Genomic DNA, 22,759 nt, shown 5'->3' on the forward strand with positions numbered 1-22,759 from the left:
ATAAAAGTCATTGTGAAAGGCAACATCAATTGGAATCAACAGAGCTGAAGTAGATATTTTTTGAGATGTAATCACTAGAATCATTGCAATTGGATCAGTAAAAATTTTTTTTTGAAAGGGGCTGGAAGCTGAATAAAAACTCAAAGTAGGATAACATTTAAAATTGTTCTTTCCAAAGCAAGAATGATTTTATGCCTTCTATTTGTTTGTTTCTGCGGGGGGGGAGACATGGAAAAAGTGGATACTAGACAATTACTATATGCTAAAAATTTTAAGGTTCTATTCTGTTCCATTGTTACTAGTCTGATGAGGATCCAAAAATACTTTTCCCACTTGGCTGTAGCCACACAATGATGACTTCATGCTTGCATGAACAGCTAAATCTCCACCCATTCCCAGTGAAGTCAGAAATTACAACAGAGATAAATTTGGGTCAATCTGTCCTGAAGATTGCCATTTATGGAAGTGGGCCTCTTGGGAATGATGACGGGGGATATACTGAGCAGGCTCAGTATGTCCCTTGATATCCTAATATAGGGGAAAGTTTCTTCTGCCAGGGAAGAAATGTCAGTGAGGCTAGGGCCTCTGAAGCCATTTCCATATCTTCACTTACATGGCTTTTCGAAGTCGTGGCTGGGTTAGTGTTCTGTTTAAAGACAGCTCCTGGATCCCCCAGCCATGTGTACATCAGCAAGGGCAGCCAATGGGTGATGCTCAGCTGCTCCTGCCTGCACATGGATTTGTGCAGCTTCTTGTCTATGTCTTAGGGATACTGCACATGCTCCTGAAGCACTGTGTCGTACAGTCCTGGCAGCAGAACAGGCTGGGGAACAGCTCTGGGGCGTAATGGGGCATAGGACACTAACTATTTTGGGCAAATTTGGAGGGGCCAAATTTTTGGGCCAAAATTGAAAAAAGGGCCAGGGAACAAGGGCAGAAGTCACAGTAAGCACTCATGGTTCTAATACATCAATCTTTGGGGCCTGGACTGGATGACCTCTCCAGGTCCCTTCCACTCCTATGATTAAATCATCTTTTATAGTTTGATAAAGGCCACTTAATTTTATATGAAAATGTCTGGCATTTTTTCCATCTGTCCCCTGTTGCTCAATCAGAATGCTGGATGTATAGCCCTCTCTGCTAACAGTTCAGCCAGGGAGAGGGAACAGGGCTTTCACCCTCCCCTAATGGCAATAAGGGGAGAGGTGTGGGAGCCCCCTATACCTAGCAAGAAAGCTAGTGTGTCCCAACTCAAGGGAATGTCTAACACTGAAAAGCCTTGAAAGCCATCCCGTTTTAATTCCTGTGCATTTGGTGAAGCCATTACTGTATCTCTAGAGTTTAGTTACCCCCAAAGCTTGCAGATCCTCAGTAGGGAGGAGAGAAAGAAACCCAGAATCAGGAGTCAAGCTGCACATGGAAGTCAGTTACTGAACATGAGCCTCCCCTAGGAGCAGCAATTTAGTGTATCCTAGCCCATGCTCTACCAAGCCATATAACACAAGTGTGAAAATAAATGTCTCAGGGACACTGCCATTCTTAAATCTTGTGTGTACCTTATGTCTTTAGACTGTCACCAGCATTACATTTAGTCATATTTATCAGCAATTTGTCTGGCATATAGAGAGAGGAGGAAGCTAAGTAAAAAGTGATGCTTGCCAGCTCTGTGTATCCTCCACCACCGGTGTGCTAGAAGAAATCCTTACCCTCGAGTGAACATTTGGAAATTTAGTGATATTATTCTTCTTTAGGGCTAAACAGAAAAAAAAAAAACACAAAATGATGGTTAAATAAAAAATGGGATGGAAAAAGAAGAGCAACTCAACACAGTGTTCAAAAATCCCAGGCATGTTAGCCAAGACAGCAAGAAGAGGGAACGAGGCCAAGGCTACAAGAGGAGGTTAGAAACAGGAAGGAAAGGACAAGATGGCCATCCTCATCTCTCGCTAACAAAATTCCAAGCTGCTTTGAAGATTGGCTCCAGGAAGACAATACAGCAATTAACTTGAAAGAGAAAATAACTATTGAGCTGAGTATAGTTTGCAATCTTAAGAAGCTATCATAAAAATACATTGCAAAAGAAAGAAATGAAACGCTGTTGTCTTTGATTAAGAACCAATAACAAAGACAACAGTGTTAATAGATACATGCTGTTACACACCCTTTATACAGTTTACACCACAAGATGTAAATATATCCAGTTACATGCCAATATTTATCAGTAATAGAAAATAGATCAGTAATAGCTGTGATTGGTGTAGAATTTTGAGAACAAAATTAAGTTTCTCCAATTCCTTCCCCTGTACCAATACTTAGATAGTCTCTTCGTCCAATCCTCTGACGTTGGCACTGACCAAACAGGAATCCAGCATAAAATGCTCCAATGAATTCTGAGACTTCATTTAATACAGCTTTGCCATGACTAGACCCAGAAGTCCAAGTCTGCAACCAGTGTTCACAATGGCCATGACACTACAAAGTGTGTCCCCAGTTTCCCCGTCAGAGGGGGAATCGTGGATTTTTTTTTCAGCTTTACTGATAGCCAATCCATGTAGCCACCCTCTGTGATCAGTTTCTGTTTGTTCAATAGGCATTTCCAATCATGTTTAAGTTGGCATGGAACTGAAAAATAAATTAAATGTGGATGTGACAGAATGAGAGAGAATTCTGTACATTTTATTCCTTATACATGCAGACAAACATGCAAGTGCTGGTTAAAATGGCTGAAAAAAATTAGTGAGCGCTTCCCAGATCATGTATATAATCACAAATAACTACTGCAAGCCAGGAAGCAAAGGCCATGAAATTCAAACTCAACTCATGCACACTGCAATTCTGCTTCCCAACAGAGCAGTCTAGTTTACTGCATGCATACTACATAAGCCACTTCACATAGAAGGGGACTTCTAGAACCTAGAAGAGATGCCATAGAGAAAGCAGGTGAACTGTCACATTTATGATTGCATTTGACCCACTAACCCTCCTGTAAACTCTAGAATCTGATTTGCAACAAAGCTGCTCTTCTATACGTAGCATTCTGTGACTTCCATCACTTGCTATTCTATGACATTTTTCATGTAGCTCAGTGGTGGCTTTGAAATTGAGGCTAGCCAAAAGTGTCATGCACAAGGGTGATGGGATAAAGACAACCAAAATACAAGAACGTGCAATGACGTGATGACATAAAATACAACTCCAAGGAGACACCAGACATTCCTGTCCGTTTAACATTAACGTGGCCCTGCCTGAGATCCAAACAAATGGAGAAATGTCAAAAACCTACAGCAACCTTTTAAGAGCATCAGGTGTGAAAGAGTAATAGTTTAGTAATGGAATTCCTCAGTGAGAACAGGTTCGCAGAAAAACCGAGAGCCACGCTTGGCAGTTCGAGCGGTAAAGGGCACTGTCTTCAACACTGCATGGAAAATAACAGCCAAACATGACAAACACAGTGAGAAGCAAAGATCTGTTGCATTAGTACATTGTTAGTGCTTTGTTAAGACATCCGGGGATGGTTTTACATGTTCTAATCAGTTATTTAATCACAATAGGATGCACTAAGCTGGGTTTCTTTGGGGACAAAAATTCCAAATAGGCTCCAAATAACCACTTTAAATTTCACAGTTTTCACTGGTGATAAAAAATCTAATCCAGAGAGGAGTGTGCCATCATTGGTAGTGGTTACAGATCATTAAGGTTCATAGATTTTGGTCAAGTAAAGCTTTTCTCTGGGTCTAAAGTGACACCATCAATTTAAAAATAACATGTCTGATCATTGTTTATCCACTTTTGCTATAAACACTTTGATATCCCTTTGCATATGGTTATCTTCACAGTCTCTCACATGGTCAATTTCTCCCTTTGCGTAGGTTTAAAACTCTATTTTTGAATGGGAAAATGTGATTTGTAAAATTAGAAACACTGGCAGTGGGACCCTGGGGAGGTGTAGAATGTGTGACAGCTTCAACTCCTTGCAAATGACTAGCTATTACACTGACTGTGTCCTTTCGATAAAGGCCTAAAACATAATGTTGGTGTACACTGTCTTGAAAGCTGTAGTGAAGAAGTTCCAACCCAGCACTCAACCAGGACAGAAATGCCTTCACTTTCCTTTTATGCCCTAAGTGGCAAAATTGCTTCTTTCTCCCTCGGGAAAACCTTGTGAAAAAGATAGTAATGCAAAATATGGTCAAGGAAATCTAGCCCAAAGATTTTTTTTCTTAAGCGTTGGTACAAGTGAAATGAATGACCACTAAAATCATCACCCTGTTAAGATTTTGCCCCTTCCGCTACAGGGATGCGGAATATGCATCAAAATAAAAATAAATTACCAGATCATCTATGTAAATTGAAAGGACACTAAACAAAAACAAATTTTAAAAAGCAACTTGGCTATAACAGGAATCTTTTGCTCAGTGGCCTGATCACCTCTGGCTATTATTACACCCAGCCTCTAATGTATTCAATTCTAATTTGTGGCAAGTGCAAAGTATTAGTCTACCTTAATTGGAAAGCAGTAAAACCATGACAAGTCAGGGGTATAAATCATTCAGGTATGACCAAATGATTTGTCCTAAGCTGTGTATTAACATGGGGTAATTACTGTTAGTACTTTTTAATGAAACTGCAAGCTCTTAAATAATGTTAAATATCAGTCATTCTGTTTGTGGAAACATTTGCAAGGAAAGGTTTGCATGGCATGCAGAGACTGCAGTACTGTCTGCCAGGGTACTGAACTCTCTATTGCTTAGCAAAAGGACTAAGTTTGTCATGACAACATGCTGAAAGAAAAACTTGTGAAATAAGCCAAGGGTATCTGATACCTATGGATATGGAAAATGTGCAGAAAGTGGGCACATTAAAGTTGGTTATGGGGTCTGGTTTGTTACACACCAGTGGCAAGGATTTGTATACTTCAGTCACAACACTGGAAACAGCTTTCTAAACTATATTTGAACCATACCTGTTAAGAGGTTTGTAAAGCTCAACAATAGTTCAGGTGACATTTATATACAGCCACAATTTGATGTCTGTGAACCAGCCACTGAGGCTTGTGAACAAAGCTCCTTTACCTGTTATAATGTCTTCAATTGCTCCATCTTTCCCCTCATACACATGTCTGTTATCCTTGACTTGTCGTCGGCGTAGCTCTGCAATTAGCTCTTGTTGCTGTCTCTTTGTTTTATGTGAAGGAGACTGAAAGGAAATGGGAGTAAAGATCAATAAGGAGTAGCCCCCAATAGGGCATTGCTGCATTCCTCTTTTCCTCTTCTCAAATGTGCAAGACACCAAATACCATCTTATTCAATTTCAAATATTAATAGTTGGGTCTCATTCCAATTTTATAGATAGGGAAACCAAGGCAGAGAGGTTAGGTGATTTGTCTAAACCCACAAAGGAAGTCAAAACTGGTGAATGTTTTTTCTAGCAGCCAAATCTGTCCATTCTCCTTGCTTAATTTCACTCTCCACCTCTTCTACCATTTATTTAATCCTGTAAAGTATTAGAGGATTGAGAGCTGTGCTATTTCCTCCAGCATCAGAAAGGGAAAACATGATTGGAGATAAGGGTACTGGAGACATGGAAATGCAAGCAGAAGCAACCAGTTAGAAAATGGCCACTTTAGGGCTGTACTTGTTTCCATTTGCTAAATTTAAAGGGCCAGTCCCAAAAAGGCATGCTGGGAAAAAGGTTCCTATAAAATGGCATCCTTAGGCTGGGCCTGCTAGTATATTATAGGGGTAATTTCTCTGACAGGGCATGTCTTGGGTGGGGCCTACCACCAGGATATTATAGGGATAGTTTCTCTGTAGGCATATTACATGTTAGTTTGTAAATATAAGAGTTAACAGAAATGCTGCATACAGAATATAGACAGAGTCCTAGGAAAATGCATTATAAAGCTAAGGCACAAAGCTGCTGTTGGTAGGGGCATGGAGTAGATGCTTTATTCCAACTTAATTTCTCAGAGCCTGTTACTGAAATGAAGGGCTGATGAGAAGAAAGGAAAAGAGGAACAATTGTATCAGGGCCATAAGCTTGGAGGGGTGTTCCTAAAATGTCCGTAACATCTGTGTAAATAAAGTGTGATGGGTGAGGGTGAGGACCCAGTGAACATGGTGTGCCGGAGCCCCAAATTTCTCTTGTCGGGCCTGCCAAGATGTGCACACTGAGTAAATTCAGAATTATGCTCTTCTACTGGAATTTTTCCTATTATAAGATTGGCTGGTAAAGATAAAAACCGCTGCCTATTTTTAAACACTTTTTGTAAAAACAAAATTCATAACATATGATGAGTGTTAGAATTATGAAATTCTTATCTTGAGCTGAGAATTATGAAATGGCACCAAAAGCCCTGCTCTAACCCTCGGGGTGGGGGGTGGGGTGGGGGGGGGGGGGAGAGTTATCTGTATGTCCTCTCAAACATCACTAGAGGACAGAATGGATTGTTCCTTACCTTAGATACAAAATATTCAAGTAATATTGTCCCAAAGTCCTCTGTTTCATACCTTTTGGTCCTGTTGCTCCATCAATGCTTCTTGCTCCAGAAGTTTTTCCATGAGTGCCTGTTCCTGCTTCTTTCTCAACTCATTCTCCTCTTCTGCTTGCTGTTTAGCATAAAGACCAAGAAACCACATTAGAGCTGCAAACAACAAATGAAGGGACTCTCAGATTCTTTTTTTTTTTTTTTAACATGAGAATCATCTCTTACTGCAAAAATGAGTTAGTGACTATAACTATCTCCATTGAAGACCAGAGGGGGCACTTTCAGGGCACTACATAGATATTCAGCTGTCTGATTCACACTAATGTTAAGGCAGTGGAGCTAGATTCCCACACGTAGACTGACCAGCGAGCCTGGGGCTGTTCAATCTTATTGCTATGGTGGTCTGTCCTGGTTTCTGTAAAATCCTGAGACAATTACTTGCCCTGCCCTTTCCTGGTTTACTTTACATCCCATAGCACTGCTGTGCAGTGCTCTTTCACAGGTCATTCTGGGGTCCTATAGTCTCAGGAGGTTACACCTTTGAATTGAAGGGAGCTGTGAGCTGTATTGTAGAAAGCTACAGGCCACATTTAGCAGCCTTGCCATATTCAGAAGTGGAATAAGCAGCAAAATGTACGTCTGCTTACCTTGTAGGCTTTCACAAATCGGACAAAGACTGGGAAAAAGACGGATGGGGGCGTTGTCTTGGGATTCTCCCCAAAATATTTCACAGCATCATCAAAGGCATCCTGTAAGAAGCACATTTTTCACTCAACTTTGCATCTTAAAAAATGAACTATTGCCCATTTACAGAATGTTGTAAAGGGATGTATTCTCAGCCTCCCTTTGTGTGTGTGAAATCTGTACCTGCAAGATTTGCATCTGCATTTCTGTATCCACAAAATGAACTGTGGGTGTAAAGGTGAGAGATCTTTGCACCTCGCACTATGTACTGTGTGCGCACACACATTAAGTTGGGCAAAAGTGCTCAGCTTTGCAGCTGTAATTCATTTGTAGGCAGAAAATTTCAGAGTCAAATGTGCCTGCAGAAAGGAGGCTGCATTTCTGAAAGTTTAACTCAAGGTTCGTCAGAGGAGAAATAGCAAAATGTTACCAAAGTGTTTAGAGAACAGTGACAGGATTGATTAGGAGGATGGACTTCAGGGAAATATAAGCAAATATGCATAGCTTGGCTAGATGACTACAGAGAGGAAAATAGGTGATAACCTCAATATTATGTCATCACTTCAGTGAGCACTGGTAAAGACGGGAGAGGAACTCAAGTAACCCTGAATCTCCTCAGCCATGCCACAGTTTGCTGAAGGTTATATCCTCTTGAACAGTCAGGAATTCCTGCATTTCCAGATTCTTCTTGCTTGGTCTCTACATCACCTTGTCAGGGACTGGGATTAAAAAGAATACCTGGGCTATTTTTGCATCATCCTGCAGTTTCTTTAGTTTTCCTTCATTGTTATGAATAAATTCCTTCAGCATTGTATTGTGGTCGTGCATGGTGTATTCCCGCTTTGTCAGGTCCAGGCCTCGCTGGAGCTCCTTGACATCCAACAGGACATTTTCAAGGGACACTAAGAAATAAACAAAAATGCTGAAATGTTTTTGTAGAGAGAATGACACAAACACTCTACAATAGGCTTAAATCCAAACATTCTTAACTCCTTAATGAGAAGTGTTTCATAAATCCAGGCCATAACACAGGATCTCAGAGTTGGTAACTTGGTAAATATTAAACCACAGATTACCCGTATAATTAGAAATTGCTCATCGGTATTCTGACTTGTCTTATCTTGGGATAAAAATTCATAAATGCTTTGGTGCATTTCCATGGTAGCACCGAAAATAACTGACTGTTAAGTCATTCTTGTACAGGGTCAGTTTCATCCATACAAGCACGCAGCATATACAGAGCACCCATTAATACACAGAACACAGCACTTAGTTTTCTCCTCCCTGTGTTTAAAATGGATTCCTAAAATCTACTAAAGGCTAACGAGTTGTTGTTTAAATATCAGAATCCTGCCGCAAGCACAAGACATTGAGAAAATCAGTTTACTTACTTAAGAATGTGTTTACCCCTAAAATGATGACAATCTCCAAAATTCACATTGCACCTGTGTGCTTATTAATAGTGTTTAACTAAGAAACCTCATGTTGACCAGTAATACGGGTGTATGTTCTTTTAAAAAAAACAAAACCCAACACTTGAACATTATTGCAAAGGGGACTGTAATTTAAACTGTTTATTTGGGATTACAGTTGTGTAACTGATGTTGAATAGCTTCTTCAACAAACATAGACTCTTTTCCTACTTAAGTGATATCCACAAGCAGATCACAATCAGTGTCCTGAAATGTATTTGTTGTTCACATTTTCTTAAACTCTATACTGATCTTGAAAAATTCTCTGCAAGTATTCATTGCATCTGTTTGCTGGCTGGATGTCGGACCAGCACTTCTGGTAAAGTTTGGCGTCTGTGAATACTCACTCTCACAGCTCTGAAACTCACTTTCTGTGACCGTGTGGACCAGTAAAACTTGGTCATTTGCATGTTCATAGAAAGAGAACAAAAAAGGTTTATAAGCATGGGGAAATGTGAATATTTGTAGAATATATGACACTAGTCGCCCACTCTATTTGTGACGCAGTGTGAGGATGCCACTTCCATAATCCCTATTCAAATGAAAGAAGAGGATGCACGTGAACTATTGCCCGCAACAAAAGACATTAGAAATATTTAACAATTAAGTTTGGCATCTATATCAAAAGTAGCTTGAATGCATAAGTAGTCTTAGAGCCATGAACTGGGAAAGTCTAATTTGCACAGTGGCTGCTTTAAAAGTTATCATACAAAGAGCCTTGTATACAGATCTGGTGCTGGTCCCACGCTTTTCCTTTGCTTTCACACATCTGCAAGTATATTCAGATCAAATCCTTTACAACTGACATCCAGTGGCATTATTGAGTCTTGATAACTAGCTCCATTGACTGATTCCTTGGTATCCTCCTATGAGGGCAGACCTCAAGGTCTCAGACATCAGACGCCATTGTGGAAAGCTAACAAGTACATGTGCTTGTAATGCTAATGTTGATCTGTAGTCTTTTAACTCTGTATTGTTTTAACAGCGCAAATTCTAATCCAAACAATTGGTGCAATGCTAAGTGAGTAGCTGCTGCTGTATCTTAGATGACATGTTTCAAAGTATTAAGATTGTAAGCTCTGTGGGATAAGGCCTATTTTTTTGTTCATACGGTGCCTAGCACAATGGCGTCTTGGTCCATGACTGGGGCACTTCTAGGTGTTATCACAATATAAATAAGAATAAAGTATAAAAACATCAAATATGTAATAGTTCTGTGACATGAGTGTATCCTCCACATTCATATTTATGTATCAGAGGGGCAGCCATGTTAGTCTGGATCTGTAAAAGCAGCAGAGTGTCCTGTGGCACCTTATAGACTAACAGACGTTTTGGAGCATGAGCTTTCGTGGGTGAATACCCACTTCGTCAGATGCATGTGAAATGCATGTGACATGCATCCCACAAAGTGGGTATTCACCCACGAAAGCTCATGCTCCACTACGTCTGTTAGTCTATAAGGTGCCACAGGATTCATATTTATCCAACCTTTCTCTGGAACCCTAAATTTGATGTCATCTCCCAAAAAGTGGCTTCATTACAGGCCAAACTGCCCTACAAATTAAACTTCTGGTCTTTCTCTTGAACAGCTCATGGGGATAGGAGGATTAAATATATCAGAACCTGGTTCACATATTATCAAGGGCAGCACTGGTCACAGTACCTGCAGCAGCTTTCTCCACATAATGAAGTTCATTGTAAAAGAGGGACACTTGGTGATACTTCTCTTTCACAACATTGGATATATAGTGCAACAGCGTTTGTTTTCTGTCCGTTGACTTTGTGTCTAACAGCTGCAAGCAAAAGGCAAGGAAACTGTTGGATTAAGGTGTGGTAAAGGCCAGGCTATAAATTATCTGTTGACTGAACTGATACTTTATTAGATGGGGAAGCACACACTAAAATCATTAAGGAATGCTGAGAAAGTACATCTACAAATTAGAGGCATATCTTTTGAGCCTAACATGGCAAAAAGCGCTCAGCTAAGTAGGTTCCCAAACAAAATTGTTCTTACTATACAATATAGTCATATTTTAAAAGAGAGCTGGCATCCACTATGCATCTACTCATTGGCTATTGCCCATCTGTTCACTCTGAGCTGTCTTTCTCCCATTGTTTTAAAAGCTGGGTGGGACCTGCCAAACATTAGTTCTCTTGAAAGATGAGAGAGGGGTAGTACTAGCTAAAGCCAGGCAGAGCGCATGCTGATGCTGTGAGAACTTTCCCATACAGCTCCTCTAATGCACATCCAACCTGCTATATTGTCTGCTGTCTTGGGCAGTAACTGATAATTGTCCTAAATTCTGAGCTGGAGTTGTGATGGGTTAGCAGCCAATCTCATGGCACATATGACTGAAGACATTTAAACCTCTATCTCCATTATGCCATGACAGCACCTGATCCCCTTCTATTTTTATTTCACCCATCTATCCCATCACCACCCTTCTTCCACCATGCTAGAAACCATCTAAGCACAGGTCCTCCAATTAATTAATTAATTACTTGTCTCTCTCACCAACAGAAGTTGGTCCAATAAAAGATATTACTTCTCCCATCTTGTCTCTCAACTGAATGGCATGCATGGTCCATTGCAAGGTTGTCATTAACATTTTTTTATGAACTGGGTGGAGATGAAGAACTGAGTAGCAACACCCTCCCCACCAAAGCTAGCTTCCAGCCAAGATGTCGTTCTTCTACTCACCAGATCTAAACTCTGTAGTTTAAACCCATAAACTGCTCCTCTTTTACTGCTGTTCATATAGTTACCAAGAGCCAAGATTATCTGCCAGAGTGAGAGAAAGAGGTAACAGTCAATATATATATCTTTGAAGGGTGAGTTTTTAACGTAAGCAGGTAGGTATATTCCAGTATGCATGGAGGAATAGCATTGCTTATCTCATTAAAGTACACATGTATAAATAAAATTGTACTTACCTCCAGTATTTTCTTGAGCTTTTGGGATGACTTTATTGAGACAGATGCTGCTATTACTGCATGGAGTTGCTAAAAGCAAATAACGAGAAGTGTAGTTAACACATGTAAAACCTTAAATGCAAGGTAAATGTCAGCACTCAAATTCTACTCTTAGAGCTGCACGATGGGGATCTTGACATGAATATTCTCCTTCTCCTCTGTGTATGGATTTCAAGTTGTTCACATGTTCTGCAGGCTTAATCTAGAGTAAAATAAAATGCAAGCACGGTTCTACAGTGCCATGCTCTTCAAGACAATGAAAGATGTACCAAATTATGTGGAACAAGCCTCATGGAGTCACCAGTATAGATAGCATGAACATCATTAATTCGTCTTCAGTTTCAGCTAATGATTCAAACAATATATTCAAACCACTTTTAAATACTTAAAAGCGTAAAATAAAAAGAAGCAATATGAACATTTTGGGACACATACTGTCATCTAAGCTGCGTCTGTAAAATCTGAGCCTGTATTTGCATACAGAGATGTGGAGTTTGCAGACATCAATGCACAAATTTTGCAGGCATATCTTAGATGACAATCTTTAAAAATTAGAACTATAACCTATTAAATGCTATAGTCACTCTCTTCTGTGCTATGAATGGAATACTATAAGTCATTTCTAGTGGGTTACTTAAAAAGCTTTGATGTCATCAATTTGGGGGGGCGCTGGTCCTATCCGAGGATACTGGGCACCACTGCAATAACAAATTATAGTCATAGCTAGAAAATTGTTTGGTTAGATTTGGTTTTATTTCTTTCTCCTTTCCTCCCAAGAGCTGCAATGATTCATCATGATATTCAAATCTTCCATCTATCTTTAACATATCTCTGCTGAATCTGCATAGGGTTTATGACACCACACAACTCCATGGTACTTGGCTCCACAGAGCTAGACTCCTGAAAATCATTGTAGATGTACTGTTTAGAACCCAAGAGCAAGGCCCAAGCCAGGGGTTCTCAAATGGGGGATTGAGACCCCTCAGGGGATCACGAGGTTACTACATGGGGGGTCGTGAGCTGTCAGCCCCCACCCCAGACCTTGCTTTGCATCCAGCATTTATAATGGTGTTAAATATGTTAAAAAGTGCTTTTAATTTATAGGAGGGGGTCGCACTCAGAGGTTTGCTATATGAAAGGGGTCACCAGTACAAAAGTTTGAGAATCACTGGCCTAAACTCAACTGTGGTTACTATAGTCGAATTCCTAAACCTATGCTAGATAGAGAACTGATTGAAAAACATGAAACATTTTTTTTGTGAACACTTTGATTGAGATTTTTTTCCTCTTTTCTCTTCGAAAGTATTTTCCAAGGAAAATTTTCTGATCAGCTATACCTAGATGGTGAAGTAAAATAGAAAGAAGGTTTGTTCTAAGTATCTTAAAAAGTGATGCAGAGTGTTGGAATGAGTTCCACTGGTGGAGCCCTAATGTCTGCACATCTTAGAATTAATTCAATGCTAATTTATTTTTTAACATTGCTCTATCGCTTGTGGCCCACTCACCGGTGTCAGCATTTGGATGCTTTCTGCAAAGTTGCCAATGAAGGCCATGATGGTCATCTTCTGCATCAGCCTTTCAATCTTACTGAACTGCATCATGAACCGATCTTCATCAGTCAGGTTCTCGAGAGGTTTCCTCTCCCGCTCATAGAGCCGTAAGACTTTCACTTCGTTCTCAGTGGGCAAGAATCGCATCAAACATTCGACAAAATCTACTGGCAACGTCTTCAGGTCAAATCTATATCGTAACAACACAGAAAGCTTGGTGTTATAAGAAGGACCCACCAAATATGGCAGGCCTGTCTGCTTTGGCAAAGCCAACCAAACGGCAGCAACCTGCCTTCCCCAAGATCCCTATTCAAATAGGCAGAGCATATGACTCCCGGAGGCCTGTGCCATACACAAGCCTGGGACAATAAAAATACACCTCAGGAGTTTCCTGCCATCCCTGACACACTGATGGCCTCTGATGCTGACTAGGCCATGCATTGCTTACAGTGAAGCCTAGGGCTCCCATTTTTCCTGTTCTGGGTGAGCATCGCTGGGAGGGTTTGATCCTGCGCAATGCATGTGCAGAGTGTTAAACGTATAAGCACATGTTCAAAGCGATACGCAGGGTAACTGAAGCTTTATTAATCTGAATGCTGCTGCCTGGTTGCCATGTTACTTAGTAAGTCCTAAAGGGGACGTGTGGCTAACGTCTTTAACATGATGAGGACCACACTTAATTTCACATTACCTCAGATATGGCCATTTACTTTGAGCACTTATAAGTAAACCAGCAGGTGAAGAGGACTCACAATCTTATTGTTGCTCACTCTTAAGCCTCCACTCTGACATGCATGGAAAGCAAACACCCTGCCACTCTGCTGTGCAGCAGACAAAGACTTTCAAGACCAAGACTTGTGTGAATAAGGAAAAGGTTGACAAAGCAGAATATAGCAGTGCCGGACAAAGCAAGGAACTGACCTCCTGGCTGCAAAATGAGGGAAGACCTGGTGATCCCCAACTATAAGATACTGGAAAACAGGGAAGAGAAGATACTAATTTTATGTAAAAGGAGAAGAATCTTGTAACCTACAAAGTTAGATCTGTAGCATCAGATTGAGAGTATGTTAGCATTTGGCCAGATGAGAAGAGTGAACCAATATTTGTCCGAACACCCAAACCTCTGTCTAAGGTGTCCTCCTGCAGAGAAACATTAGATGCTCAGCATAGCCACACATGTTAACGCTTTCGAGTCTAACTTGGGAAAAGTGCAGTAATAAATGAGTACTATAGCCTAACAAAATGTTGGCTTTGACAGGAAAGTAATCATCTCCAATATGTTCCAAAGACTAAAGAAAGTGAACTGGAATGTCTCTTAGGGTACATCTACACTGGAATAAAAGACGCGGGGCACAGCTGCGCCTGGCCCGGGTCAGCTTACGCAAGCTTGTGGGACTCTGGCTGTGGGGCTAGATGTCTGGGCTTGGGCCGGAGCCTGGGCTCTGGCACTTCCCCCCTGTTGCAGCATCCCAGAGTTCAGGCTCCAGCCCGAGCCTCAATATCTATACAGCAGTTTTACAGTCCTGTAGCCCAAGACCTGGACAAGCTGTGAGTGTTTAACTGCTGTGTAGACATATCCATAAAGGGCATGATGAATCTTAAGAAGCAGGACATGAAACTACATTCCTTCATTAAGATTGGTAGTACTCATTTTTGCGTTTGGCATTGTATCTAATCATTACATAAACAATACCATCTAAATTGCATTCAGTGCATGTGAATTAAATCCAGACATGGCAAAAACTAAACTTTTCACCTATTTTTAATATTTACCATATTTGTCTCAGGATTGCTTTTAATTTACAGTTATTATAGGAAATGCAGCATAATAGGAGTCAAATGGGAATTACGTTGATGGAGTTCTTTTAAGAATTATTAATTAGGTTTTAAAAAACAATTCCAAGATAATTTGCACTGACTTGCAGAGTGATATCATGACACAAAATTGCAAGTTAACACATCTAGGGGGAATGCAATCAACGATTTGTGGGGAACTCAGAATGGTTCATCCTTATTCTTGGATCTTTTGCAGCTGCAAAAACCTTTGTATTATCTGCCAGTTCAAAACCAGATTTTCTATGTATGCTGATTACCAAAAAGCAGAGTAAATCTTAGATATGATTGCTCCATCGACAAGTTTTACACTTACACCTGAATAGCTTTGCATATCTCATCTGCAGTCTTTCCAGCTTTTCTTAAAGTGATGGCAAGATTTTTGGCCCTGTTTGCTTCCAATAATGTGACTTTGTTTGACCCTTTTTGAGTTATCTTTTGTTTGCTTGAAGTAAGATCAATGGCTGGACCTTGAGCTTTTGTCTTGAATATTTCTTCAAATTCATCCACATTTAAATCCTAAAAAGAAAGAAATCCCCCCACAAAAATATTTTTTTTAAATTGCACTTGTCCAAGGTTTTCTCAAAATTCCATAGAAAGACTTTGACTGATATGTAGGTATATGCCACACTTTGTTGATAAATACACATCCATCCTTGCAGACAATAGTCTGCAGTAATGGTCCAAAATATAATATTATAATAATGTTATAGCATGTGATTTTGTGAAATTAAGGTCAAAATTCAGCTTTTTACTCATCCTTCCACCAGCTGTACCCTCATGTATACTATTTAAAAGCTTAGTGCTCAACCCTACTACATTGATCCTCCAACTCTCCCTTAACAGCACTCAGCAATCTGCAGGAGCCTGCATCCCATAAATGGCACCAGCATGTTTATACTGGGAAAATGCCATCAACCATCTTGATTAATTTGTTTCAAACAAAGACGTGCACTTTTATAGTCAGTTTGGCCCAGATTCTCAGCTGGGGTAAACTGAAAGTCATTTCATGCCTTTTTACTGAGGATCTCAAGCAGCTGAAACTATTCTTGTTTAACAGCCCAAACAATAACTTTCAGAAATAATTCCTACAATGATCTGCCTTTGCAAAGCCGTACATTCACTTACACTGCACAGAGTACTGGGAAGCGAAACACAATATGCAGTATTCATACCTCCAGGATCCTTTCATCATCGATTTCATTGAAGACTGTCCCATTAATTTGATTGGGTTTGAGCGCCACCCAGTTAAAGACAGGCATGCGGAACTTTGTCTTGATTGGCTTCTTGATTTTCACAGCTAAAGACATCAAAGAGAATGAAATTACAAATGCCGGAAGAATTGGGAAACATCTGGAGCAACCCAGACACAGTTTTTTGCAGATGGCATTTCAGCACTGGAGGAAGAACTGGTAAGGGCTAAGTAAACACTTTTAAAAGCCTGAAAAGATTATGCTGCCATGATAGACAAACAGCAGAGAGAGCTTTTATCTAGCTATTCAGCTGTTTTATACCCGGCATTCACATACCTTTAGTGAAAGCCTGAGATTAAGAATATTTCACAAAAGCAAATGTGTTACTCTAAAATAATGTGTTCTTAATATTGTTATGGCCTGGTTTAGAAACCAAAATAATTTTTAAGCAGTATAGAAAATGGATAAATGGTATGTGACTTTAGTTCTGTTCTGCCAGAGGACATCCCATTTCTGGATGTAACATCAGGACAGGTCATGTGAGGTGCTGAACACCCTCAAGTCCCACCGATGTTAATGCGGATTGTGCACTCTCAGCACCTTGCAGTCGTGGGCTGCGGGTGTGTGATGTTACTCCGTCCTTACTACCTAACTTTTAATAATCAGTGCTGTAGATAAAGTTGTTCAAGCTGACATCAAGGCAGCAGCACTATGACTAACGCTAGAGGTGCTAGCTGAAGACCTACATCCTTTTGATTAAACAGAGAGGGGATTGTAGCTGAGGATTCAGCTAGAAGTGAGTCCTCTGTCTAGCAGAGGATTCAATCAGTGGTGTGTGACAAGGGAAAGAGAAGCCCTTTTACAAAGATATTGTTACAAGGGAACATTGCCTGTTGGGAACGGATTCTACTGTTTCACACAAGCCTGAGTTTGTCTGTATTTTAAAGCACATAAAAGCCAGTCTCCAATTTTAGCACAATTACATCTGGGGGTAACAAATGCTTTTGCCTTCTGATTGTGCAGCACCAGTAAATCTTTTAAAGTAACTTTGAAGGGATGCTATAGAAGATGGGACCAATTAATCCTCACTAGTCAATGAGCACAGAACAAGAAGTGATAGGCTAAAGTTAGAGCAGGGAAAATGTAGGTTAATTGCTAGGAAAAACTTTATAACCCTAAGAATAATTAGTCAGTGGAACAAGCTACCAAGGGAGCTTCTATCACTGTAGATATCTAAGGTTAGACAGGCATCTAAGGATAGTAATTCTAAACATTAATAAGAGACAATATAGAGGTATGGACCAGGTGACTCACTGCAGGTCCTTCTAACCCCAAACGTCCCATGGTACAGATAATTTGGTTAATTAAGCCATATAAGAGAAGTGCCAAAAAAACAACAACAGTGAAACCCTAGTATTTCTAAATGATCTAAAGTAGATGGCTACTTTGGTAAGTTGCTTTTCATTGTTTCTGAGATGTAGAGGCCCAGCCAATTACTAGGAGTTTGTGACGGTCATTAAGGTTTGTTCATTAATGTGGTTAAGTTATTTTCAAATGTGGAGTGAATGATTAAATTCTTTTCAGGCTACAGTCAGAAAGAGAGAAACCCTGCTTCTTATTCCCCCAGTGTTGGAAAAAGCCATTTAACCTGTAGAACTGTCATCTGGTCTATTGAAACAAACTGAGATAATATAGCAACAGAAGTCCAGACCATCTCCAGCAGTGTCCTATATGTAATACTTCCAAGTACAGGTAGTCTCAAAGTGTAAAATTCTGATCCAGATGCAAACTTTCCCAAAGTTCAGAGTTGTTCACATATGGAGCTTTGTTTTGAATACATCTCTTCTTCCAAGACAGATGTACTAGTTTCCCTCTACATCCCCTGACACACACCATAGCACATCTAGACAATTATGCAATGCTGTATGAGCAGCAGATTTCTTCCCAGTCCCACCCACATGGTCAGGTTACACCCTGAACTATAACATTTGAGCATGAGAGATAAAAAGGAATCAGTCTGCCTCTCTTCAACACTTTTCCATGTATTGCTTTCCAGGACAGAGACCATCTTTTTCAGGGTTCGCTCTCCTCTTGTGCTTTAGAGCTGGGCAAATGCTGAAAACATTTTTCTCTCATTCATTTCTCTCCTTTTCCCTGATTCAAATTTTTAAAAGAACTCACTTCTTCTGTGTCTGTGTCCCTTTTGCATTTATTTTCCATGGACATTCCAAGGAACGAGCTTACTGGCAGGAATAGTTGTAGCAACACTGAATTTTAAGTGGACACTGAAGAGCATTCACAAAATAAAATTTGAATTTGTAAATTTGAGTATTCACACTGGAAATGTGATTGCCAGAGTTACAGTCATCCAGTCAGGATGGAGGAACATAATTCAAACACTAGTCAATCGAGTTTGACCAGCAAATGAAATGAACTGCTTACACACAATCTCTAGGCCAAGAATTACTTGATGATGAATTTAGAATAATGAATAACTGGAATAGTGACAAAATCAGAAACCCAGACAGAAAAAGAAACTACATTTATGAATAAATGATTCACTATGAATTACTTGCCCAGCCCTAAGAGAAGCTAGACTAAATAAACCAAAAGTATTCCCTGCCTTTGTTACAGAACCATGCTTAAATGTGTAAGGTAACACTAAAGTGGTCCTACTCTTTCCTTGAGGTACATGAGTAAGTGCCATCAATTAAACAGCAATTATGCATGCAGTCTGGAGACTTGATCCCACACACACTGAAGTCAATGATACTTCTGCCACTGACTTCAACAGTTACAGAATCATGAGTGGGGAATAGACCCCAAAGAGGGGCTTTACAGGCTGAGAGCCCTGATTCAGCACAGCACTTAAGCAGGGGATTTACTCCATTCCAATTCAAGCAAAATACTTAAGCACAGTGTGATGGGGTGTGCACCCCACACCAGCCCTGATAACAAAGGCTTGAGAAGTCACTTAGGTTATCTGGCTTCACCTGGGAGAGGGAGGGCAGGGTTAATTAAGAGTGAAGCCCAGTTGTGGAAGGCTGGGACAGCACTATAAAGCTAAGAGGCTGAAAGCAGAAGGAGGCTGCAGTCACTCCCTGGGATGCGGGAGGTCATCAGGGACATGGAGGAAGTCCGGGGGGAGAATAAGTCTTGAGATCCTGCCCTGAAGTGAGGAGTCTAGCATGAGGCTGGGAGGGGATGAAGTGGCAATGGGGAGTAGAGTGATCACCAGCGATAAACCCAGAAACAGGCAAGTGGCAAGAGAGAGGCTGGGTAGGAATGAGCCCACGGAAACAGCAGAGCAGACCTGGATTGGTGGTTATAGGGTCTTTGGGCTGGAACCTGGGGTAGGGGGTGGGCCCAGGTTCCCCTGCAGTCACGGCTAGAGTGGAACAGAGCCCTGAGCTGGGGCAGAACAACGTCCAGAGAAGGCATTTGGACAGTGATACTGTTGGACTTCATAACCCTGGAAGAAGTGGACTACATGGTGACTTGGCAGACTATCACAGACAGAGCAGAAAGATGCAATTGATTCTGAAAGAGCTTCTTTCCCAGATCTAGACAAGAGGAGGAGCACTAACAGTGAGTGGAAACCCCATTACATGTGGGCTTAATACCACTGAAGTCAGTGAGTAGGGCTCAAATGAAGTCGATGGGGCTTAAGCATCTGCTTAAGTGCTTTGCTAAATCTGTGCCTTGGTACTGAGAAACAATTCTGTTTGACAGTATGCACAAAGTTATCTGAAGGTGCATGCTTTTTAACCTCCAAAGGTGTGAAAATAAACCCTCTTTTCCATATGTTGTTTGCACACCTGGTTGACATTTGCAGCTCAATTAACAAGCAGCTCAAACTCTAGGAACAATTTAAAAATTAAGCAAGCCTGAAATTAAAATAACAAATAGAAGGAGGAGGTCACAGCACAAAAGGGACAGAAAGGAAATGGGTGCAAATACTTAAAATACTTAGCAAGAACCTACAGAAAAGCTTGATTGGCCCATCTTACCCGGAAGCAGAAAGAACAAAGAGAAAAAAAATTAGTGATGGTTAGAATAGTACAATTCTTCAATTCACAAATTCCCAATATATCATGCTAATGTGATCAAATGACATTGTATGAATAAGGAGTAGGAGAAATGTTCCCTTCTATGTAAGCATTTTATTAAGATTTGACACTTTCATCAGTGGATTTCCTTAAGAACAAATACTAGAGAATAGTCCTCTATACTACAATGGCCCCAAAATACTTCAGGAACATCATACACCTCTACCTCGATATAAGGCTGTCCTCGGGAACCAAAAAATCTTACCACGTTATAGGTGAAGCCGCGTTATATCGAACTTGATTTGATCCACCGGAGCGCATAGCCCCACCCCCCACTCTGGAGCGCTGCTTTACCACGTTATATCCAAATTCATGTTATATCGGGTGGCGTTATTATTGGAGTAGAGGTGTAGTAAACTGCAGTATAGGAGAACTGTGCTGCAGGCTCCTACAATTCTTTTTTTAAATAAGAGGTACAAATCAACCTCATGGCCCACTCATATACAAGGCACAGAGACGTTTACTTGGCAACACAGACTAAGCTAACTAAATTCCAGCTGGCTGTGAATTAATCAATATGTGAGGATGGCATCAGTATCCATTTCAAGCAGCTTTCAAAATCTAGTTCAGGTTATTTTCCTTCCCAGAACCAATTGGTTCACAGACTTAGGGAGTCCACCTACATCACACTGGTGTGCAATATACTTATTCACGCATAAATAAAGTATGTAAATCCTATCTCAGTCATTTTCTACCCACCAACTAGCTCTGTAATTTTTTGTAGTTCAACACCCTCAGCACTTGCTACAGGATTTAAATCTGGCACCAGAAATCAGAAAAGCATTTCAAGTAAACCCTGTGATGAGATTCCTGAGAATTGCAGAGGACTCTAGGTATAGCCTTTTCTTCTCATTAATGAGCTTTGCTCAGGGAACTGAGTGGATTTTAATGGGCCACACTGCAGCATGAGGCATATAATATTCCTCCAAATCACACTTGACTCAAAGGAAATGATATTAGTTGTAGCAAGACAATACACAGAAATGGGGCAGGCTGACTGAGCACCAGATTTAGAGGGAAGTCTATGACTAATAACAAAATCAAGCCAACATTTGTAGATTAAAAAAGGAAAAGGACAGAGAAGAGGTCAGCCAGGCAGGCAAGATGACATTATAATGCCATTCCAAAACCCCAAATCAGAACCCCTCTTCTGCTCAGCTCACTCTTTCTCTCAGCACAGGACCGAGTTTGAATACTGGACGAGTGTCAGGAAGAGAAGGGTGAAAGGAAACCATATACTGTAGCCCCTTACACATTATTAGCCCAAGAAGATGTGGTGCCAAAGGAATATTACAATAGCGCACATGCTTTGAATACTATTTTTATAAGCCTGCCAGGGAAAGCCTAATCAGTAATCTCAGCTATACGCATGTTACTTTTTTAAACATAGCACTACCCACTAGTTCCATGCTTCTCAGAGTTTTCCTCCTTCAGAGGAAAAAAAAGATCAAAAGGTGGAAATACTTAATCAGTTTTAAAAATATATTAATCAGAACTCCTCGGCTTCTCTCTTTCTGCAATTACAGTATGCTCTCATGATCTCTGGCGGGGCTGATACCAAGTAGTACTCACTTGCTGGGTGAGGTACTTGGTATAAGTCAAATAGGGCATAAAAATAATATAATCAGATCTGGTCAAGGACTTTCTTTTTCTAGAAAAAACTGCAACAAAACCAAAAAAGTTTTCATTTTTGTTCTAACTTTCTTCAAAAATGTTCAGGTTTTCATTGGAAAAACAAACCTGAAACATTTTTGGGTTTTGGCAGCATTATATATTGTATTTAGTTTTTTAATTTTAACAAAAAATATGATTGAATTCTGAAGAAAATCTGCAAGATTTTGACAAAAACCATTTTTTTGAAAAATTTGTGTTATTGAAAAAAGCCATTTTCTATAAAAGAAAACTATGTTTTGACCTGCTCTAATTATAATATGAGAAAGGACCAGCAGCAGGGAATCCTTCATAAAATACACTAGCAATTTTATAAACTCTGACTATTCCAAGTGGTGGATAGAATGTCAGAGATCAGTATGGGGGTGTCTCTGTGTTTTATCATCATCAGGGAATGCTCTTTATTTGAATTTTTTTATTAATTTAGTAATTAAAAAAAAGTTACTTTCTGATGGAGCTCCTTCTAAACAGCGTGGCTGGATTTTTTTGTAATTAGTTTGAAGAATGCATTGTGGGGCATGCACATCAGTTTCACTGTTTTACCTGCTAATCCTGAGTTGAAAATCACTGTGGGAGAGGCTGTTCCTGGCAGAGGGGGTGCTGATGGTGGTGGTGGGGGAGGCAGTGGAGGAGCTGGGGCTGTCTCTGCAGCTGGACCAGGAAGAGGGGGAGGTGGTGGTGGAGGCGGAGGTGGAGGTGGCATAGGTGCTGTCACAGGACCGTTTTGCACTACAAAAGGAAGGGGAAAAGACATGTTTGCATCTGAAAGCATTAATCAGAACAAAAC

General features: G+C 40.4%; 1 protein-coding gene across 13 annotated transcripts in view; it reads right to left on the reverse strand.

Moving 5' to 3' along the window:
* The window catches only part of FMNL2 (formin like 2), a 279,611-nt gene that overhangs the window by 2,451 nt on the left and 254,401 nt on the right, over positions 1–22,759 (reverse strand). For 3 of the 13 annotated variants that reach the window (XM_050969195.1, XM_050969188.1, XM_050969200.1), the window contains 12 exons: positions 22,516–22,701; positions 20,177–20,197; positions 16,175–16,299; positions 15,316–15,518; positions 13,122–13,356; positions 11,578–11,646; positions 11,345–11,425; positions 10,307–10,436; positions 7,910–8,073; positions 7,135–7,236; positions 6,510–6,608; positions 5,073–5,196 (listed from right to left, as the gene is read on the reverse strand). In XM_050969195.1, the coding sequence (XP_050825152.1) occupies positions 5,073–5,196; positions 6,510–6,608; positions 7,135–7,236; positions 7,910–8,073; positions 10,307–10,436; positions 11,345–11,425; positions 11,578–11,646; positions 13,122–13,356; positions 15,316–15,518; positions 16,175–16,299; positions 20,177–20,197; positions 22,516–22,701 (1,539 nt within the window). Of the gene's footprint in view, positions 1–1,659; positions 1,754–3,289; positions 3,416–5,072; positions 5,197–6,509; positions 6,609–7,134; positions 7,237–7,909; positions 8,074–10,306; positions 10,437–11,344; positions 11,426–11,577; positions 11,647–13,121; positions 13,357–15,315; positions 15,519–16,174; positions 16,300–20,176; positions 20,198–22,515; positions 22,702–22,759 lie in introns of all 13 variants that reach the window. The other 10 variants (XM_050969198.1, XM_050969194.1, XM_050969197.1 and 7 more) reach the window with 7 other exon arrangements.

This window comes from Gopherus flavomarginatus, chromosome 10, assembly GCF_025201925.1.
Source record: "Gopherus flavomarginatus isolate rGopFla2 chromosome 10, rGopFla2.mat.asm, whole genome shotgun sequence".
NCBI classification, from domain to species: domain Eukaryota; kingdom Metazoa; phylum Chordata; order Testudines; family Testudinidae; genus Gopherus; species Gopherus flavomarginatus.